The 21,618-nt window shown below is 38.4% G+C and overlaps 1 protein-coding gene across 1 annotated transcript in view; it reads right to left on the reverse strand.

Moving 5' to 3' along the window:
* CORIN (corin, serine peptidase) overlaps window positions 1–21,618 on the reverse strand; it is a 134,692-nt gene that overhangs the window by 89,712 nt on the left and 23,362 nt on the right. The window contains exon 3 of the mRNA XM_074154492.1: window positions 16,834–17,286. Within this exon, the coding sequence (XP_074010593.1) occupies window positions 16,834–17,286 (453 nt within the window). The remainder of the gene's footprint in view (window positions 1–16,833; window positions 17,287–21,618) is intronic.

Below are 21,618 nucleotides of genomic sequence, written 5' to 3' on the forward strand. Positions count from 1 at the left end.
ATACAGCTCTTATTTTCAGATAGTTTCTATGTCCCTACTTAGATACTTTCTTCTCTACCCGAGACACAGCAATCATTACTTACAATGAGTGCATATTACCTTTCAATAATGAGTGCAATCATAATGAGCGCAATTTCCCTTTCAACACGTCCCACCTTGCTTGTGTTTCTTTGTTATTTTCTTCTATTTGGATTTTATCCAACTTTTCTGCACTTAAAGTCTTATGGTTTAGGTAAGATTTTTAAAAATTGTTTACACATCAATTTTGAAAATACTTATGAGGGTGTAAGCTATTCAGATACAAATCATTTGTGCCTATCTTAAAATTTATACTAGCTAGGGGGGTTCTTTTTGCATTGTTATCTTAGGCCTAAAGAACCACTACATTTTTTTGTCACTTACCCCTCAGTTACACTTTTTCCCTCGTGGAATGCTGAAACACTAAGAATACAAATACCGCAGATGCATTTTTATTTAAATAACATACTAAACAGTTGTTGTAACCATGGTACCTTGTCATCCTTCCAAAATTAAATCTTTCTAAATGAGAGGATAACATTTGCTTGATAAGCAGTTCAAAACTATATATGTTAATGAAAACATGACAAATGAAAAGACTGTTCTTAACTTTGTCTATGTATTTTGAAGCACTAAACTGAATATTTGAGACTGCCATATCAAGGTTTAACCTCTTTCATTGGATATCCAAAGTGAGACACTCAGTTCTAAACGGTATTGAACATTCACAGCACACAAAGTATTAAATTAAAGCTTCATCTTATTAGAAGTGCGCTACTATAATAGGCACTAGTTGGATGCCTCAAATCAGATGTCATAGGTTTGGGAAACGTGGCAGACCCTCTTTGGCAGAGCATGGGTAGTTAAGGGAATTCTTAAGTTTAGTGCTGTGCTTAAGATCCTGATAAGAAACTGCTTAAAACTTGTCATATCCCTGGATATGGGGATAAAAAGGTAGCCACAGAATAAACAGACATTTTTTTTCAGAACTACTGCACACCAGCAGACCCCCTTCAAATCAACAGGGGAGGTAGGTGCCAACTACTTTTTGAAAAGCACTAACTTTTGCATATTTGGAATTTCAATCTTGAGGCTGGAGAGCTTCTCTATTGAGAACATCTTTCAAGCACGTGCTGAAGTGCTTTCTGAATAGGGATGAATTTAGCATATGCTCAAGTGTTGTTCTAAATAGCTGCCTTCCCTTTTTAAATGTGTCGCTCTCTGGTCCTCTGTAGCTCCTTAAGATTTAATATGAGCCAAGGCATATTGTCACCATAATACTGGAAAAATAAGAAGCTTGCTAAAGAGACATCTGTAAACAAAGCAGTTTCCAAATTCTTCATGACAAGGAAAGTGGCTTGAAAGAAATTAAAGTAACACAATGAATGAATAACAGCTGAATGCCATTTACTCATCTCTGGTTCCTGCTAGGATTCTCTTCAAATACATGTATTCCTTTTGTATCTATTGAGGTACATTTGCACAAGATCAAAACACTATTATTTCAAACTTCCACTCAAACTGACTATTAAAAAGGAACATCATGTACATAATTCATATCATCTGCCTTTAATTAGCTCAAAACTTCTGTTAGGAAAGCAGACCCAATTCACTTCTGCAACTGTACTAAATAAGTATTTTAGGATATCTGGATAGGAGTAATTTTAAGAGCGATTCCATGCAAAAAAAGAAGTTGTAGTCAATAAGAAGTTTGTTTTATAAGAATCTCATGGTTCAAAAGCATTTGTTTCTTAAGTTTCAGGCTTTAGAAGTTTTATTAACAGCTCCAGTGTAATCAATGCATTTGGTGCTTCCATCCTGACGTACAGCAACCCAAGTATGTAAATAATAGGAGAAATAATACAAATACAGCTAAGAAATACTTTCTTAGAGCAGAAGTTCTCAAGCATTTTCATAATAGAGGCCACATCTTTATGGATTATCACACACACCTCCTTTCTCCCCAACTATTATTTCTTATGCCATATCGCCATTTTACAACATCCCTAAGGCAATTACAGCAGTTGCTTTTTTCCTGCTAAAACAATGTACTGGGGGATTATACCACAGTGATGGTTTACTTTTACAACCTCACCCCAGCTATTTACCAAACAGCCCAAAAGTTTCTTTACTGATGTACACCAGGCAACATTTTCCATTGTTTTACAGCTAAAACCAAGGTCCTCTTACACGACAAAAGCATTCCTTTCCACCCATCCATTTTGACTCTTTATCGCTAGATCACTGGAACTCAAATATCCACAAATTTATTCCCACACTGCATACATGCCATGGTCTGACTTAGCTATATTGCTAAATTGTCCTTTTTACACCTCAGCAAAATGGTTAGATTCTTTACTGTCTAAAACATGAAGATTTGTCGAAAGATTTCACAAATTTAACTTTAGCAAACTGTTTTTGCTGTGAAACATGTTAGATGTCTCACACCAAAAAAAAAGAGAGTACTCTCTCAATTCTTTGAAACAAGGTCTTGTCCGTGAGGACTCATGCTGGAACAGGCTTATCCTGAGGGACTGCAGCCCATGGGGAGGACCCACATGTGAGCTGCTCTGGAAGGACTCCAGGCAGTAGGAGGGACCCCAAGCTGGGGCAGGGAAGAGGTTTGAGGGGGAAGAAACAGCAGAGATGAACTGTTATGGACCAACCACAACCCCCAGTCGCCATCTCCCCTGTGCCACTCACACCAGTGAGGAGGTAAAGGAGATGGGATTGAAGGAGTGAAGTTAAGCCTGGGAGGGAGGAAGGTGTTTTAGTTCTTGTATTTGTTTCTCACCATCCAACTCTATTTTTAATTAGCAATGCGTTCAAATAATTGCATCTGTTTTGCACCTGATGGTGATTGGTACATGATCTCCCCATCTTCACCTCAGCCCATGAGCTTTTCCATCTTATTTTCTCCCTCTGTCCTGTTGAGGGGAGGGAATGAGAGAGCGGCTGGGTGGGCATCTGGCAGCCACCCAAGGTCAATCCACAACAATATTGTGCAGTTAGCTTAAGTATATACTTCGAGAATAAAAGGATTTGTATCATGACAGACCCTATGTTAAGTAGAATTAATATGTAAAACTAGTTATTATCCAAAAATTATGATAAGATAAATTAAGATGGTAGAAAGTGTTAGGTAACTTAGTTTTGACGATTTTTTTGTTACTGATAGGTAAGTAAATCCTCCATATCTGTGCTAAGTCTACCAAAGCTTTAATGGGTATGATATAAGAGCACAGAAAAAGACAGAACATTATGGCTCATCCTATTTATATTTAGAAAGCAAGTACACCATTCAAGGGCTGGGACACATCAAGATGTCTTTAAAGCTACTAGGTTTGTAAGATCTTTTGCTCAAAATGAGGTATCTATCTCCTTTCTAAACTGCTGAAAGAAGACTCTGTTTGCATGTAAGTTTGGGCTGTTAAATAATTGTGTTGGGCTGGACTCCATTAAAAATGCTAAAAATGCCACAATCAAGATTGATAACATACACTTTAAGTTCCTGACGCCTCTGAAAACTAAAAGCAATGTCACGCTAAATGAGCTTGTTCAGCACATCTTTTGTAGGTTTGCTTCTATAAGAACTAACCTATGGTTAATTCCAGTTTGTTTTGAATCATCTAAAGTGTTTTGAAAACCAAATTTCAGAGAAAAAAAAATTCCACAGATTTTGTATCACGAGCACTGATTTGATCCTTTTGACCTTCTAGAATTGCCAAACTGAAATTAATTAATTCCCAGCTAGCATAGGAACAAGTTCATCAGTGACAGAATCATCACTTCTGTGATGCTTCCCATTTCCTTTGCAACAGACAAACTATTTAGCTGTACCATGGAAACAAAAAGGTTGTATCTAAAAGTACCCATTAAGCGCTCAGGAAGTAAAGGAAAAGACAATGGGAATACTTGACTCCACACTCTGTTGTAAAAGCACAATATTACTAACAACTGCCAACAGCAGTGTCACCATTTCTACAAGTCTCTCTGGACAAGACCAAAATGTCATTAACGAGCTGAAAAATACTTCTGTCTTAAGCTGTTACCACAGTCAATAAATTTTTGGTAAACATTGCGTCTGCAGCTAATGCAAAAGGAAGTGTGTACAAACAGCAATACCTCCAGTATCAAAATGCAAAAAATGACGGAGGGATGGAAAACAATGTAAAAAGAAGCTTCCTTTCAATTTGTGAGGAACAGAAATTTCTCCTTTGCTAGAACTGAGATGCTCTACAGTACAATGCAAAATGGAAATAAGGACTAAGAAGCACTTAAGTAAGCACTTTTGAATGCACCCTCAGTAAGTCTGCACCAAGTTGGGCAGGAGTGTTGATCTGCTTGAGGGTAGGAAGGCTCTATAGAGGGATCTGGACAAGCTGGATTTATGGGCCAAGGCCAGTGGTATGAGGTTCAACAAAACCAAGTGACAGGTCCTGCACTTGGGTCACAATAACTCCATGTAGCACTACAGGCTTGGGGAAGAGTGGCTGGAGAGCTGCCCAGTAGAAGAGGACCTGGGGGTGTTGATCGACTGCCGGCTGAATATGAGCCGTGTGCCCAGGTGGCCAAGAAGGCATCCTGGCTTGTAACAGAAATAGTGTGGCCAGCAGGACTAGGGAAGTGATTGTCCCTTAGCACTGTACTCGGCACTGGTGAGGCCCTACCTCGAGTGCTGTGTCCAGTTTTGGGCCCCTCACTACAAGAAAGACATTGAGGGGTTGGAGCGTGTCCAGAGAAGGGCAACGAAGCTGGTGAGGGGTCTGGAGAGCAAGTCTTATGAGGAGCGGCTGAGGGAGCTGGGGTTGTTCAGCCTGGAGAAAAAGAGGCTAAGGGGAGACCTCATCGCTCTCTACAACTACCTGAAAGGAGGGTGTAGCGAGACAGGGGTTGGTCTCTTTTCCCAAGTAACAGGCAATAGGACAAGAGGAAACAGCCTCAAGTTGCACCAGGGGAGGTTTAGATTGGATATCAGGAAAAATTTCTTTACTGAAAGGGTTGTCAAACATTGGAACAGGCTGCCCAGGGAAGTGGCTGAGCCTCCGTCCCTGGAGGTATTTAAAAGACGTAGTGCTGAGGGACATGGCTTAGTGGCAGTTTTGGCAGTGTTAGGTTAACGGTTGGACTCGATGATCTTAAAGGTCTCTTCCAACCATAACGATTCTGTCACGTAGCCATAACCTCAAGAGAAGTAGTATTAAGTTTGTTGCATTTATGTGTGGGTAGACATTTGACAAACTCTTGTCTCCCAAGGGCTCATGCTCATATTTCAGTAATAGCCATGGTAGCCTAAAGATGTAAGCAAGATACTGTCAGAGTAAGTTTCTAACAGAAGGTCATGACTTTTCTTAGGTCAACTGACACATTCAGAAAAACATTTCACAAGACAATTGAACTGATGCAGTGGCGCAATACTGCTTCCTCTCAACCATGTGTGCTTGCCGTTTCCTTTAGAACAACTGTGGTGCCAAACCAGCCAAGAACTAACTCAGCCAGTGTTGGAACTGAGTCAGCTCATCAAGGAGACAGCAAATTCCAGCACATAAAAAGACACGTACAGCACTGTACGGCTGTGAGCAAAGAGAATGTGGCCACCTTCTCAGCACCACTAACCTCTAAATGAAGCCCAGCTGACTCGTAATATCTTATGTGGGGAAGTGGGAAACAAGCTCTTGAACAGCAAACCCCATCTGCAGATCTGAAATAGAAGTCAGACTCCAAGACTTAGCTGAAAACAATTGCTCTGCATTTAACTTCGTTCAGCTAATGAATTATACAATTTGAAAGGAATGAGTGATTCTCAACTCCCCCTTGTGCTCCACAGGTACCAAAGGGAGAGGTGATAAGGCTACTGACCACCTGCAGTAAAGAGAAAAACAATTCATTATCTCCCAGGTCACAGAGAGGGGATTAGCCATGAGGGAAACAGAACTCATATTTTAGATCGGAGTTGAAGTGTTATCATAATTTTTTTAAGGCAATCTATACCAGCTGCTGTACAGTGGAACACCATATCCAGTCTGCACCAGACACTTCTTGCTTAGAGCTTAAAGCAGTCATAAATTCTAGCTCAGTTATTCTCCTGACCAAAGAATCCTGTGGAAGGCTGGACGCTTCATCAAGCCACCTCATTTTTTTGGACCCCCACTTCTTTAACCAATGTGCTTCCAGATGCTGCCCTTCTTGGCTGAGGCACATACTTGCTTCTTTAATCCCTTGGGCAAGCACAGCTGAGAGCAGGTAAGCTCATTAGCCAAAGCTGAAGCTGAACACCTACCACCATGAGGTGTGAGATGGCCTGTATTCCAGATCCGGTATTTTGATTAGTCATTTCCTAATTACAGGATTCTTTAGTGAAACTGGAGACATATTTCTAAGAACCTACCATTAAATAAACAAAAGGCACAATATGTAATTAACTTTAGGATTAGATCTATCATTAGAGATTATTTTCCATGGCATATTAGGTTGGACAGGATTTTGCTATTGTTTGAAACATGTGCCTGACTTTAGTACCCTTGATAGGCTTTATTAAAAAAAAAAGGAATGGTAGCTTCCACAGGACCCAGACAGGCATCCAGATGTTTTTAGTTGGTTGTTTTGGGTTTTGGCTTTTTTTAACAAATGTGTTTTCAATAAGTGAAAATGAATGCTAGCTTGATTGACAACATTTAATTATGCACCAATACTGTTATGTTCAAAACAAAAAAACACAGTGCTTTGTAAAAGACAATAGTTGAGACACTCAACAGGCTATGAATAGGTCAGCATAGAAATAGTCTGCACCCGAGCTGTCCTAGTTGTCTCTGATTAACTACCTTTCCAGAATAGCCAAATTACTCTTCTGATCTGTTCAGTAAGAAATTAGGATCCTTTTTTTCCAAGTCTATCTCACAATGGTAAGTTATGCCCACCTCACTTTCAGACAAAATTAACACAGCAAATCCATCCCTGTGAAATCTGTCCAGAAACTAAGAGCAGAACCCAGCACCACACCTGCTACGCAGAACACTGCAAGTACCTGAAACCCATGCTTTGCAACAGCAGTTCCTGCTTGGCAGTTTGCAGGTGGAGCTTAAGATCCAGGTGTTGATCTGTAAAGCGTTGGCTAACTCAGGACTAAAAAAATTACTGGTTTCCACATGGAAAATTCCCACAACTATGTCTTTCAGAGGTATGTATGTGCTTGTTTCATTACTGCATTCTCTGTAAAAGATCATCTGCATTAGTCAGAAATACTGCAGCCTAGATCTTCTAAATTTGAGAGCACGTCTGGCAAATTATATGTTGCAGAACATGATATACAACTTCCTGGGCCTTTTCTTTATTCTGAGGGGCTGCTACTGACTCTCCTGTCTATAACACTGGAATTTTATTTTAAGCATCATACTTTTTAAATATTCAGTGGTGGCCTAATTCTGTTTCTGCCACTAGAGTCCGAATGTTTCTGTTCACAGACAAGCCTAGCTACCTGCGTTAACTGTGTTATTCCTTAGAGTACCAGTTACCCTATTTGATTGTTGTGTGAACAAAGTACAACACTGACAAACTTTCATAGCCTGAGAAATCAGAGGTCAAAAACCACCCTGGTTTTTAATGTGTAAAAGGATTGAATTAATATACAGGTGTTTATGAGCTTAACATAACTATGATGAAATTTTCTCTAACTGTATGTCAGTTCAGCTTGCATTTAAATCTTAGGAACATGATGCTTGCAATTTGCTTGTGCAAACTGAAATTTTTAAATCCTCACACTTCAATTGCTCTTCCCAGAATTGAAAACCCATTAATTTCTTTCCCATAATTCCACTAATAAATACAGATAGCTTCCTACAATGCTCTCTCTTATAGCTCATTGTTTAATTGCCTGTATTAGAAACAATAATTTTCCCCAAGAAAATACCATTTGAGATAATTATCTCAGATAATTATTATAATTATTATTATTATTTGACAAAATTATTATTATTAGACTAAATTATCTCAAATACTGTTAACAAGCTGTAATGTTAAACTTTTTTCAACCATGCAAAATGCTCACGTTCTACTCTTTATGTGCAAATAATTTTTTTTTTACCTTATAATCATAGAAATACTGGTTGCAAGAGTCCTCTGGAGGTCTCTAGCCACCTTGCTGCTCCAAGTGAAATTGCCATCAGCACATTGTCATCCATGATAGGGATCCCACAGCCTCTATGGGTAACAGGTTCTACTGCTGAACGACCCATCCAGTGAAAAGGCTTTTCCAAATTTCTAGTCTGAACTTCCACTATTTTATTTCATTGGAGAATATCATTAGGATTTTTTAAATTATCAGTCATAATAAAGGTGAGAAAGACAAATTTTGTGAGATTAGTAGCTAAATTAATCTTTAACTGTATTGGGCTATTTACCACTTTCTCCAGTTCACATCCCCATAACTATTTCAAATCACCATACTCATTATGTTGTTCTTGAATTTCACATGATTGCGAAAGATGACAGTGACTGTAAATCACTTGCCGTTGTATCAATACTTTGACGTTCCAGTTTTTGGACAAAAGTTGAGATCTTATCATTTTATATTGATGCTGGCTTTATACCCACACCTAGCTGCACTCTATTATAACCATAACAGACCATGCAGAAGCATAAAGCAGATCAACTTTAATCAAATGTAAAGTCACATGCTGCTACCAGATGTGTACCTTTGGAAACAAAGTGATCAATCACAATATAGAACAAAACACGTATTAGCATCATCTTTTTGTTGAAATAACCACAGAAATAACTATTTTTAGAAGAGTTTCAGTGAAGCTGATGGTTCTGAAAAGGAAGTCAGTGGCTGCAATTCTCAGCCAATTATCTGAAAATATGCCTTGTTTCATTGTTCACATCCTTGAAAGCTTCATGCCAGGCTGGGCATATGACTTCTTGCTCAGCCTCTTGGTCAGTTCATGGTTCAATTTTGACAACAAACATCTGTTTAAACTACAAGCAACAAAGCATAAAAAAACATAATGGATGCATAAAAGGCATAAAGCTGAAAAGACTTCTGTTCTTTAAAGTTTTGAAGGTACGCACATCCATAACTCTAGAAGGACACACACATCATTTAAAGACTAGAACAAAGCTGACTTTGTAGTTATTTCCAAGAAGGGAATCTGCCACTCTAAAGTAAACCACGCTGCTGAAAGGCCGAGGAGTGAAAACACACGGAATTGCAAGGGGGGTGTGATAGTTATTCATAGTACTCATTACAATGTTAATCCCAACAGATACTTGAGGTCTGCTAGATATCTCATACAGAGCACTGTTCCATCAAACTGGATTTTGGACAGGTGATAACCTACAAACATGATACAAAGATGATAACCTAACAAAATAGTTGCAATAAGGAAAGATTAATTTATTAAAGGGAATTGAAATCACAAGTTTAGCTAGAGCTGAAGGTATGAAAGTGTTAGCAACCTCATTACAATTCTCACAAAAGTATTTGAAGTTTTTGCCAAGCTTACAGTTACCCAAGAGCAGCAATGCACCAGGTGAGAAAAACTTGTAAGGTTTTTCTTCCTTATATATGTAAGTTGTAATGAAAACATCTCTCTATATTCTATATAGAGAATAATGACTTTTAAGAATCTTTTGGATTCCAGTTAATACATCTTATATGTCAGAAACTTAATGGTTTCCTTGCCAAGGCGTTCATATGCCCATGCACCCATATGAAACAGCAATGGTGGAATAGGCAAACTGATGAAAACCAGGTTCTTTCTATCAAATTTAGTGAAAACCCACCATGTGTTTCTCCTTTAAGTCACTAATTTTGCCATGTCAACTGAAAATTTAATTTTAAATTTCTGCTAGGCAAGAAAACCTGAATGGCTCTAGTGACTATTTTGACTAGGGAAAGAAAATGCATTTTTTAATGAGGACTGCATTGCCAAAATTTTAGGGCAGCTATTTTCACTTTGTTTCTTCAATTTTGAGAGAAAATGTTAAGTATAGGTGAGATTAAAGCAACAGAAGCTACTGCTGGAAGAGAAAACACTCTCAAGCATGAACTCAAGCACCAACAAAATTAATAAATACCCTGTTAGTCTACTCATGCCTGCATTTGCATGAAAAAACCACAGCTGAGTGGCTAAACTCCTGGCCTGGGATTTAGTTCTGTTTAGAACTGTTTATTTTTTTCTGTGGCAATCTGAAAAACCAAAACCATTTTCCCTTCAGGACAAAATAATGTTTTAACGACGTTTTGAATATTATTTTTTTTGAGGACAAGAATACCCCTAAAGATCTGCCATGGGTCTATTGCTGCTATTACTCCTTACATAATTGGATGTATTCCAACTTTTATGAGTAATTACACATAAATTGAGCTAGAAGACAAATTGATTTATTAGATCACTGCTTGAGACGCTGGGGATTAGGGAGATGCAAGCCTATGGTCTGACTTGGGACGCAGTTACGGGACACCTTAGCTTCAGCAGAAGAAAAATGTCTTTAGTACAAGCAGCACAAGGCAGGAAAGAGAGGCAGGGAATTTCTTGTTTTTGTGCCACATGTGACATATCCCGTCCAGCTATTCCCACAGTGGTTCTCATATTGCTCTTTTCTACCAAACAGAAAGCCGGGCCAGACTAGTGCTCTGTAGATTCTAGCAGTGGCAGAACACCAAATACAAAGTAAGAAATGCTGGGTAGAAACAAAGAGATTTATTTCATGTATAAATTAAACTTAGTTAAATGACAATAGAGAGGATTAGGAAAACATCTAGGCTGAGCAGGGGATTGCAAAGAAATTAAATTGCTCAGTTTCAAAGATGTGCACAAAATGTGAAAAGACCCAAGGGTCCTCTGCATTGTAAGAATATTTGTTATTTACGAAAAGAGTAAAAGATGCAAACAAGCAAACATAAACACTATGCTTTTTGAAATGCTTAAGAAGTCCTCTGATATAGTGACTCGCTTTTGCAAAGGCACTTTTCTACTTCATTCTTCTAAGCAACCATTTAGGGCTTAGGGTTTTTTTCACCCTCCTACACATTTGTACAAGTGCAGGGAGGAGCTGAACAGGAACCACATCCATGTTCATTTGGGATGTGTGCCTTTTCCTAGCACTCTGTCAAGCACATTCAAAACAACCCAGAGTTGGAAAAAACATGTACCTTATTTCTATCCACCTTACTCTTTACTCAGTTCTTTTCCTAATGAAAAAATCTAGAGGCCCAGTGCTCTCCCTGGACTCCCCAGTATGGCCTGGAGTTATGCAGTCAGGCTGCTCCTCAGATGAAAGCCCCTGTGGACCATCTCTTCTACCACCAGTGCCATCTCCTACTAACACATGGGGGTGCCTCCCTCTCCATCTCCACGGCTGCCACTTCCCCTTCTCTCAGAGCAGATGAGGCCTGTGCCTGTAGAGGGGTTACTAGACTGTCTGCTAGGAGAGAAGTAAGAGAGACTTGGCACAGAAAAAAAAGGATATTAAATATACGTATACATAAACATCAGTGAGTGGAAGAAACAAAATCAGATATTAATACCTCTTGTCCCAGTGCATATTCCATTAGTTTACAGGATGTTTTTCTAGGAATACTGTCAGCCCTCGCTCGCTCTCCTTCTTCCTGTCTCCTCAAATCAGCAGTATTACAGAGCAGGGAGTCTGCTTCATTTGAAATGAAAACATCCCACTCAGTCTCATACACTGGAGATCTCTCCTGCTCAGTCTCCCGCTTTACTGCCTAACTGCAGCCTACTTTTGTTTCAAAAAGAAAAAAGTATCAATAAAATTGTACTGATATTTATCTTGAAAAAACATCCTTTATTCTTTAAGATAATTACTATTTAGTATAGGTTTCTTTTTCTGTTAAGCATTGATTGACAGATGAACAGAATATTACTGCATATACTTCTAAATTCCATGAATATACACTACTGAACCTATTGGTTCACCTAAGCCCCCTTCCTGATGTTTTTGCTATCAGAAAACTCTCCAATGAACCATCCTAGTGACTTAGGACCATGGCCCATGCCCTCAGCAAACATTTAAACGTGAACTCACACAATCTCAAATCCCTCAACAGGAAAGGTGGGTTCCTTCACTTGATTTCCATCAGAGATGTAACACAGGATACATTTAACTCAGAAGGTGGTCTTTGGTAGGGGCCAGCATTATACATTCAAGAAAAATTCTAAGAATTTAGGGCAAATATAAGGAACAACCACCTAGGAGTATAACAAAAACAACTGGCAACCTAAAATCTTGAGCCTTCACAAGTCAGAGGTTGCAGTTGGACTATTGTGATTAAAAGCCCCCAACAGACCAACTTCTTAAGAAGTTCTCCAAGCATTTTCATACTTTCTTGTTTTCTCATAATTCTGTGGCAATGAGTTCCATGATGTATGTAACAGTGAGTAACTGGTAACTGTTCCCTGTTCCATTTCTCCAGGACACTCAAAATGGTACAGATAGCTACCACAACCACTTAGTCCTCAGCCATCTGTTTTCCTCCTATTTAGTGCCTCCTCTCATCTAAGCCATTCCACGTCTCTACTGGTCTGGTTGCCTGATATTTGCCTTTTCCAATTCTACTATTATCTTTCTGAACTTCCCTTTCTGAACATCACTGATGTAATGAGATTTTCTGTTTTGTTCTTCGCAGACCTCCTGATGATTCCTAACACTCCATTTACCTTCTTGACAGTCACAGAGCCAGAATGCTGTCTGCAGCAAACCCTCAGGTCTTTTGTTTTGGTGGCACAGCCAGCTGGGAGTCCAGCACTGTATTACATAAGAGTTAGGGCTGATCCCCACCCTCCACCATTCTTTTGCACCTATCAGCACAAAGTCATCTAAACATTTCATCAGTCACTCTCTCCACTGTGAGACCTTTATGCGATTCCTAGGAATCATTCCCAGTTACTCGTTTTAGACAGATAATTCTGTATTGGCAGAAATGTTGTTACTTGACTATTCACTGCTTTCCCAGATAGGTAACCCTGTAAGACTCCATCAGTAGCCTTCTTCACTGTGGAGCCTAACCATTCATTCTTCTTTATCCTTCTGTCTTTTAATGAGTCTGTGAGAAGAGTCTCTTTAAGGCTTCTCAGTGAGGACTCGTTAACAGCATTTTGAAAAGCCAAGTATGTTGTATTAACCAGCATTTTCACTGACTCCTTCAAAGAACTTTCCAATAGATTTGTGAGGCATTGCTTCCCCTTGTAAAATGAAAATAAACTTCTTCATCTCTTCCTTATTGTATCACGCATTTCCATTTACCCACTAATCTATTCTTTACTAGAATTTCTGCCAAAGAACAACTTTCTGCTTCAAGGACTTTTTAAATAATTGATGTCATATGTGCCAAATTTCATTCCTCTCCCGTTAGTAACTTCTCAATATTTTACTTGTGTTATTTTAAAGTCTTGAGTGAATACCATATGGTCACAATGTTTATCATTTCTTTTATTAATGTGTTCTAAAGTCTTTATTGAAACCGTGGTTCACCAGTAAAGCAAATCCAGTGCTAGGGATACTAAAACCAGACCAAAAACATTACAGCTACATGAATGCCTGTTCAAATGCATTCAGAGAATTTTGTCTGGTTGGTTTTGCACTGGCAGTCTGTGTTGTGTGACATCATTTGTCTTTTAACACCCTGTGTAAAACCAGCATAAAGTCCAAGTTATGCGTGCTTACTAAATCAACAGAAATGCATTCGCTTGCCCGCATTGAACCAGACGAAACTTGTACTGATGGATGATCTGCTAGTGTGCATTGGCAATGACGGAACATCAGCCTCACACTCCATTTGGAGATTAATTTCCTTATAAGATATGCCTAAAAAGCTCAAACCTCCACGATACATGGGTTCAAAAGTCATTACATAAATTCATGGGAGAATGCTCATCAGGACTCACTGCAGATCACTGGAATCTGCTACCATATAATGTTGAAATGTCTGTGTATGCTAGCCCTAGTTTATTCTTCTTTAGGCATGTGCTAATGATCGCAGTTGGATCCAGACTAAGAGAGAGAGACTTGATTTGATCTAGTACCACCATTCCCATGAGGTTGTTAAGTTTTACTTGTCCCAGAAAAACACTTTTTACTCCAAAAAGCCATTCCAGTCTCACTATTCCAAAACCTATTCATATCTCATCTCCCAGTTATTCCCCATCTCCCTCCCCATCAGAATACATAAGAACTTCCTGTGGACATCAGACCATGTTCTCTGTTACCTTAGAGTTCTCTCCAAGCAAAGGTTAGTGGCAAAGGAGAGATCAAAGAGACTGAGAACGACTGTAAGTAGTTAATTTGCAAAGGCCAGGACAAGTGAGGTAGTGAGGAGCCCTGTGAACTTGTCAAAATCCCCTGCTTTCTAGTCCTCCACGCCTTGGACAGCCATGGGAAGGAACACATAGTTATTCCGAGACCAAATTCTTCCACATCCCCAAAACATATATACATTTTCTATGTATCTACATACAGAATCAAGGCAACATCCACATGAATACAGATAAGCAAAACACCTGAAAGTGGAATTCAAGACTGAGGTTATTGATTAGTAACACACCAGCTCCTGATGTATCCCATAGGGGAGAAAAACCTAACCTGACGTATCTCGGTTTCGGATGGGGTTTCTCTTGGTGTTCTGTTTTTTAAAGAAACCTGTGGTATTTCAGATTTGTCTTTGAAAATCTTTTATCCTTCTCTCTTTACAAAGAAGAAACACCTCACAGTAGAATCCCAAATTATCATGCCTACTGAATATGCACGCTGTTGGAATGAACTGCACATACCATAACAGAGCACATACTTACAAATTTCTTCACAGACTACAAGTGCCTAATATCAAACCCCAAATATTTGAAAGTTTTGAAATCCAGACCTAAGGTCATCTTGAGCCACTGTAGCACTGATGCTGCATCAGCACCCTAGGAGGGAAAGCTGTCACCTCCCATACACACACACACACATACTGCATCCATCTCAAAAGAGTTCATTCCCACATGACAAGAAAAGGGTAAAAAGTTTTACACTGGTTTCATCTATATATCCTAGAATTCCAGGTATCTCAAATACGATGATTAGGCAGATGAATAAAAATACAAACACAGAATCTTACACAGTGTATCTATACTGTATCTATCCAGTTACTAAGACCGCAATGCAAAGACACCATCTTCTAAAATGGGACAGTTCGACCCCACCATGCATCAAAGAAGACCCAGTTAAGAAAAACTGGCGGTACATTGCCCTACAGTTTTGCTCAACATTAATCATCAGGCCACTAAAATGAGGTGTCCTTTTCTACAGTAATTATTGAAAATCCTATGGGTTTGAATTATTTGCAGTGTAGTACACTGCTTTTATGGTGTACCTTGGCACCGTGATAATTAACCAAATTACCAAAAGAAGTAAATAAATGAATCATTAATAGGATACAAGTGTGCATTTATATACATTTGTTCTGAATTTGGGGTGCAGGGGGAGAAAATAAGAGATAAATCTGTTTAAGAAAATCCATTTACCAAACAGAACCTCCAGAAACCCTGCACCATTCAAATGGCCTGTGGGGTCACTACAGTCTAGGGAACAGAAGAAAATATTGACAAATCCATTGATACCCAGAAAGTTATTATATTTGAAAGCTAATTTATGAGCGAGAAAATAAGCTATCACTGAAATGCCCTCAAAAGCAATCTCCTCTGTGTAGCAGGTTTTAAAAAAAGAAAGTATTATTCAAAGGCTTTCCCTAGTTCACTCATAAAGAACAAGGAAAAGAGATAATCAGAGATGTTTCCCAATTTTTGTCAGCCTTTTTGATGTTGGGGCGGATGGAGACAAACTCCTGGAGGGAGAATGCTTAAAACAAAAAACAGCAGAGAAAAAAAATTCAGATAACTAATATCAGGTATTATAACTTAACTGAATCCAGAGACACACAGTCCTTCTCCCCAAAATAACATACAATTCAGTGGCCTTTCAGAAGTGATCACCGCTCTCAGATACCATTTCTTTATTTTCTTTTTAAGAAATTTTAACAATACACTTAATATTGAGTATGCTACTTGTAGGCCACTGACTACCTCCTTTCATCTATTTCAGATCTCTCCATGACCTGGAATAAGTTTTGCTTTGTGCTCTGGTGGGATCAAGAGCAAAGGAATGATATGCAGTTCAAGAGAAACAATTTTAATATGGTATCCTAGTGTTTCAGCTGTTAACAAAACAGTATCGGGGAAGCTTTCACTACCACTGACATGATGAATCAATAAAATTACCATGGCACTAGTGTAATGCACCTACTTTCATAGTCAAACCCAAAAAAAACCCTGATCACAGTGAATTACTATTCTCTCTAGACATTTTGATTATAATCCTCAGAAATGACACTGGAACTATATTGCTACATAGAGAAACGGCTTCAAATTTGAGAAAAATTTATCCATTAAAACAGAAAGAGTTGTAACTGTAATTACCTCCCCAAGATCAGGAAGGTACCTGCCACATACATAATTTTAAAGAAACATAGAAAATTAAATCTATAAACTGAATACAGTATGCAATAACTCATTTTCAGCCTTCGTAAACATGCATGATTATCACCAGTTGAAGAACATACTGTAAGTATTCATACCTGAAAGAATTTAATGCGTCTTTCTCAATGGGGTTGATCAAACGTTCTGATAAGAAACCAGTTGCTTGCAACATGGAATGTGCACGACAAAATAAATTATCAAAAGGAGCACATTCCTTAGAACTGCCAAGAGTTCATTCTGTACTTTTTGAGTCAGAATTATGGAGCCAAATAAAATGTAAACTTACTTTTTGTCTGATCCGGTTTTTGTGGCACAGATGGGTGGGTAGAACTTATTAGTGGCAGAGTGGTCATCCTCTCTGTGTTGTTAAAGGATGCATCTGTAGACCACAAAGTCGCCTCTTCTGCAGTGGCAAACAGCTGGGTGCTGTCTTCAGAGCCCTCTACCAAAGCAGCATCATATGTAGGATGAGGATTGAGCACTGTGGCTTGAGTTGTGAGAGCAAATGAATTTTCCTGGAAAGTCTCTCTAAATATATTTGAGTTCTTGTTCATTTGGTCAATGTGGGATAAAGACGTGGTGGTCCAGGAAGAGGGCCGTGTGCTGAGATCCATTGTGGTATCAGTCTTGGAACTGTTTTCAACCATGTTTGGCAAAAGAACACCAGATGTTTCAATGTCACCATTAACTGTGAGGACCTCACTTCCATTTGAATAAAAGCATGTTTTTTCTAACACCCCTGGAAGAAAGGAAAAAAAGAACCAAAATTACCATCACCTGGAAGGACAAGTGTCACCAATTTGTTTTGGAAGGTTAATAAATGGATGTTGGACTAGATGCCCTTTTTAAGGTCCCTTCCAACCCAAACTATTCTATGATTCTAAATATAATGGCACAGATTAATAAAGTAATATTTATTTCAAAGTCAAAATTAAAGAGAACTAAATTTAAGAATTTCATGTAGCAGCAAAATAGCAGTAGCACATTGAAACAAAAGCCGTAACTACTGTAGGATAAATAGAGAAACATATAAAGAGAGAAATAAATAAACACTTCTATGAACTAAAAATGTTTTAATCTTACTTGTAGTAAGCACCGAACTCTTACATGTTTATAACTATAGAATGTAATTTTTGGGAGCTCCAGCATGCATTCATTCTATCATAGTGTTAACAAGATTGGCAATACTATTTTTTTTCTCTTTTTAAATTGCATCATCTCTTGTTTTCATAGTACTACCATCTTCAGACAGCTAATTCTGAACCTTCAAGGGAATCAATACATTTTTAATATATTTTACATTCACTAACATTTAAAATTGAAAGAGGTATTGTTTTCTCTATGCAGGATTATGTAATTTAACTACAACTGCTAAATATAGGTCCATGAGTTCTTTTTCATTCTTCTCTGATACTGGATATTAAATATGTATTTGTATCCAAGATTTTAGGCACTTGCTGTATTTTTTTGTTTGTTCATTTATTATATCATAGACACAGACTTCATTAGTTGTATGTGTTGAACAGTTGCAAGTAATTACAGTTCACAAATCAAACCAGCTGCATAACACTAAGGAGATGCATCCCATAGGCATCAGGGAATTCAAACTGAATAGTAAGAGAATCTATTTTTAACCTGTGACTATTACTGAAATATTTAGTTAATCCAAATAATGAAGGAGGCATCTCAAACATATATAGGACATATAACTTAGTTATTTATAATAAAAACTAGAAATACTAACTTAAATTCTTTAACCAAATATATTAGGGCCATATTTAATGCTACAAGAGAAGCACCACTCTGTATCACAATATAAGAAATTTCTGGTAAACAGCAAAAGCAATTTTTGCCACCAGCTAGTCACGTAAAAGAGTTCAAAAATTATAATAAACTTGATTACAAATAATTAAAAGCAATCCCTCAAAACATAAAATCTTCCAACTGTTTTTAAATACCCTGGCAATAATTGATAATTTTAATAGCTTTTCATGTTGTCTGCTCCTAACAGTGATATTTAAGCACTCCTCTTACATTGTTTCAAGACAATAATATAAAAACAAGGCAGTGAAGAGTATCTGTCCTTTCAACAATGCAACACAAATACAACAGCCTTTCCTTAGCCAAAATCCAAAGAAAAGGCAAAAACCACTGTGTCCTCCAGCTGGGCTCCGTATGGAAAGAAGAGAGTTTTCTGCTTATCCTTTCAACTCCTTTTCTTCTCTCTCACCCTTACTGCTACCTACAGGCCCTCAAGCCAAAAAGATGGTTACACCTGAAGCACATTAGCAAGAATTCATCTCCTGTTGTTCTCTACAAACCCTCTGAACTCAAGGCAAATCACACATATTTTTCTTTCCACTCTGATGTGTAAATCTCTTTTTCCCTAGGCTTTCATATTGACTTGATCCTTCACTAGCTGTTTGGTACAGATGACTCTTGAGTACCCACAACACCCACTACCATCGCTCCTGAACTTTGTTCTCAGTTTGGTTATTGTGTTTACCAAAATGGTTGGTTGCATGATCACCTCTCAGCCAGGCATCGGTCCCCCACCGCCACTCCAGGCTCTCTCCCTCACCAAACCCACTGCTCTGCCAGCTCCAGGCACCACACTGTGCCCACTCGGGTATCCTGAGCCCCTTCCCACTGCTGTTACTGAATCCCTCTTCTCACCCCTTCATGCGCTCTCTATCTAGACTAAATCAGTTTACCGGTCTGAAGTTCAAGGACTGGGCAGGAGGAAATCTTTATTAATCACAGCTACAAACAACTTACAATGCCAGAAGAACCCAACTCCCAGTTACAATCTGAAGGCACTTTGGGTTGGAAAGCTTTAGAGGTAAGAAAAGAACTAGCATTTTATTTTTCATTGAGTAATCTTTAACTATAGCAACCGGAACCAGCAAGAAAAAATTGTAAGATTCCTGAAATGTAATGGGGTTCAATGAAACAGTTACCATTTGAGGTTTACCCTATCCTCATTTATCCAGCCTGGGTTGTTTCAGCTCCACTGTCACTAACTGTAAGTAAATCTTTGTGTCTAACTTCTGCTGGAAAAACCTAAGGGAACTTTATATCTAAACATGTTTTCCACCAGCAAATGGTTGTAATTCACTGGGATTTGGAGGAATTTACTGTGTATATTTTACAGAAGCAACTAAAAATCTCCCACCTGCAAATTATTTCAGCAGCAATTTTTTTTGTGTGAGTCTTCTGGTCAGGCCAAACGGGAAAAATTAATGTGCTCTGTTTTCACAAATAGGGACCAGTAGTAATATGCTTTGCTAAAATCTAAGGAACTGTGACCAATCATGCTCAGAAATTGTGCTCGCTCATATGTAGCTTTACTTGGATGCTTTGATTCCAAATAAAGCTTTGAATCTCTATGATTCAGAAGCCTACTTTGTTTCAAGTTTCAAACCTCAGTAGTTTCTTCTGTAGTTTTCAAAAAGTTAAAATGAGCTTTTTTCCTCCTGTGGAGACTCAAGAATAGCTGAGGGGATTTTTTTTTCACATTCTCTCTCCTCCTCCCCAGGCTCCTCTCTTCTCCTCCACTCAACACAAAAATAGAAAAAGCCTGGAAAACATTGGTCCCAAAGAGCTATGAATAATGATTTAAAATTAAAGTAAAAACGATTAGCTATTTATATATCACTCAGTGGAATAGCAGGCAATATGTTACAAGACAGGTAAATTCTTGAAAGAAGTTTAAAAATTCCTTTTGGTTTAATACAGTGGACCAATACATACTGTTAAAGAAAATATTGAAATTACCCACTGGATTCTATCCTCACCACACTCAGCCTTATTTCATTCTTTTTTCTGGAACTATAAATAACAGCTATGTCTGTCACTACCCATAGGGCCATTTACTTCTTTCACTGAGATCCCCAAATGCTTGTTTGCTTCTTCAACCCATCTTTCCAACAATAATATTTTTTCTTCTATTTTCACAGTTTCCTAGTGATAACAGCTCCCCTTCTCTTCTTTACAGGTGTACCACACAATGAACCTCTTCTACAGAAAATACCTTCCCAATTGTACCAGCTCAGCTGACAATGAGTAGTATTAAAATTCTTTTTAACAGTTTTTTGCCCCACAAAATAACATGAGCCTGGGCTCTGATGCATGTGTCCTTGAGAGAGGTAGGTGTAGACCTCTGCTTGGCATTCCCCTCTGGCAGCTCTAGACAGTAACTCTGTTTCCATTTAGTAGGGGAGGGCTTCGGATGACCTTCCTGGGTCACCTTGTTCTCCCCCCACATTTTCCTCCTATCCTCTTGTCTTCCCAATGCACGGCAGGGAATTCAAGCACTTAATTCCAGGCTACGGAGTCCACTCTCTGAGTTAGGCTCCCATTTGCTTTGATTCTCGTCCTTTTCCTTCCCTAAAAATACTACTGTATATCTTTAATCTTAAATTAAGCTTACTGAAGATTTTTATAGCATCAAAAGCCCTGAAGGAACTATTTAATTTTTTAGATATCTAAGGAAACAGTGTGATGCTTTAAAACAATTATTTTTTAATCCCTTCAGTAACGAGAATTGAATTACTCTCCATCAGTCTGCTAACAGCCGTACAACACATACAGAATATGCATATTATTCATGTATACTGCATACTATACCCAACTATTCTTCATCTGTGAGTTCATACAGAGCTGTAGACAGTAAAACATAAGTTGGATAGTTAATTAGTGAGAAACAGCTGTAACCATTTTGGATTTGTGTCTCCAGCTACAGCTGGACGTGTCCAGACGACAGAAATAAACAGCACGCTGGCCTTCACTGTGCTTGCTACAACAACAAGGAACTGGCACCAAGCTCATTCAGTTCCAAGCGATGCCTTGCCAACAGTTTTACTGATCATTTTCCAGTTCCTGTTCACTATGGGGGAATTAGTGTTTTATTTAAAGACTGAAATGGACAATTATGAGGTCTAGGAAATAGTCACACTGTTCAAGCTATTAAATTGAGATTTTGGCAGTGTGTACTGTGGGTGATCTCTTGCAGTTCACAGCAGGAAATCTCAAAAAGACCAAGTTTGTTTAAAAAGATAATGAAACAGAG

Source organism: Numenius arquata, chromosome 10 (assembly GCF_964106895.1).
Source record: "Numenius arquata chromosome 10, bNumArq3.hap1.1, whole genome shotgun sequence".
NCBI classification, from domain to species: Eukaryota; Metazoa; Chordata; class Aves; order Charadriiformes; family Scolopacidae; genus Numenius; species Numenius arquata.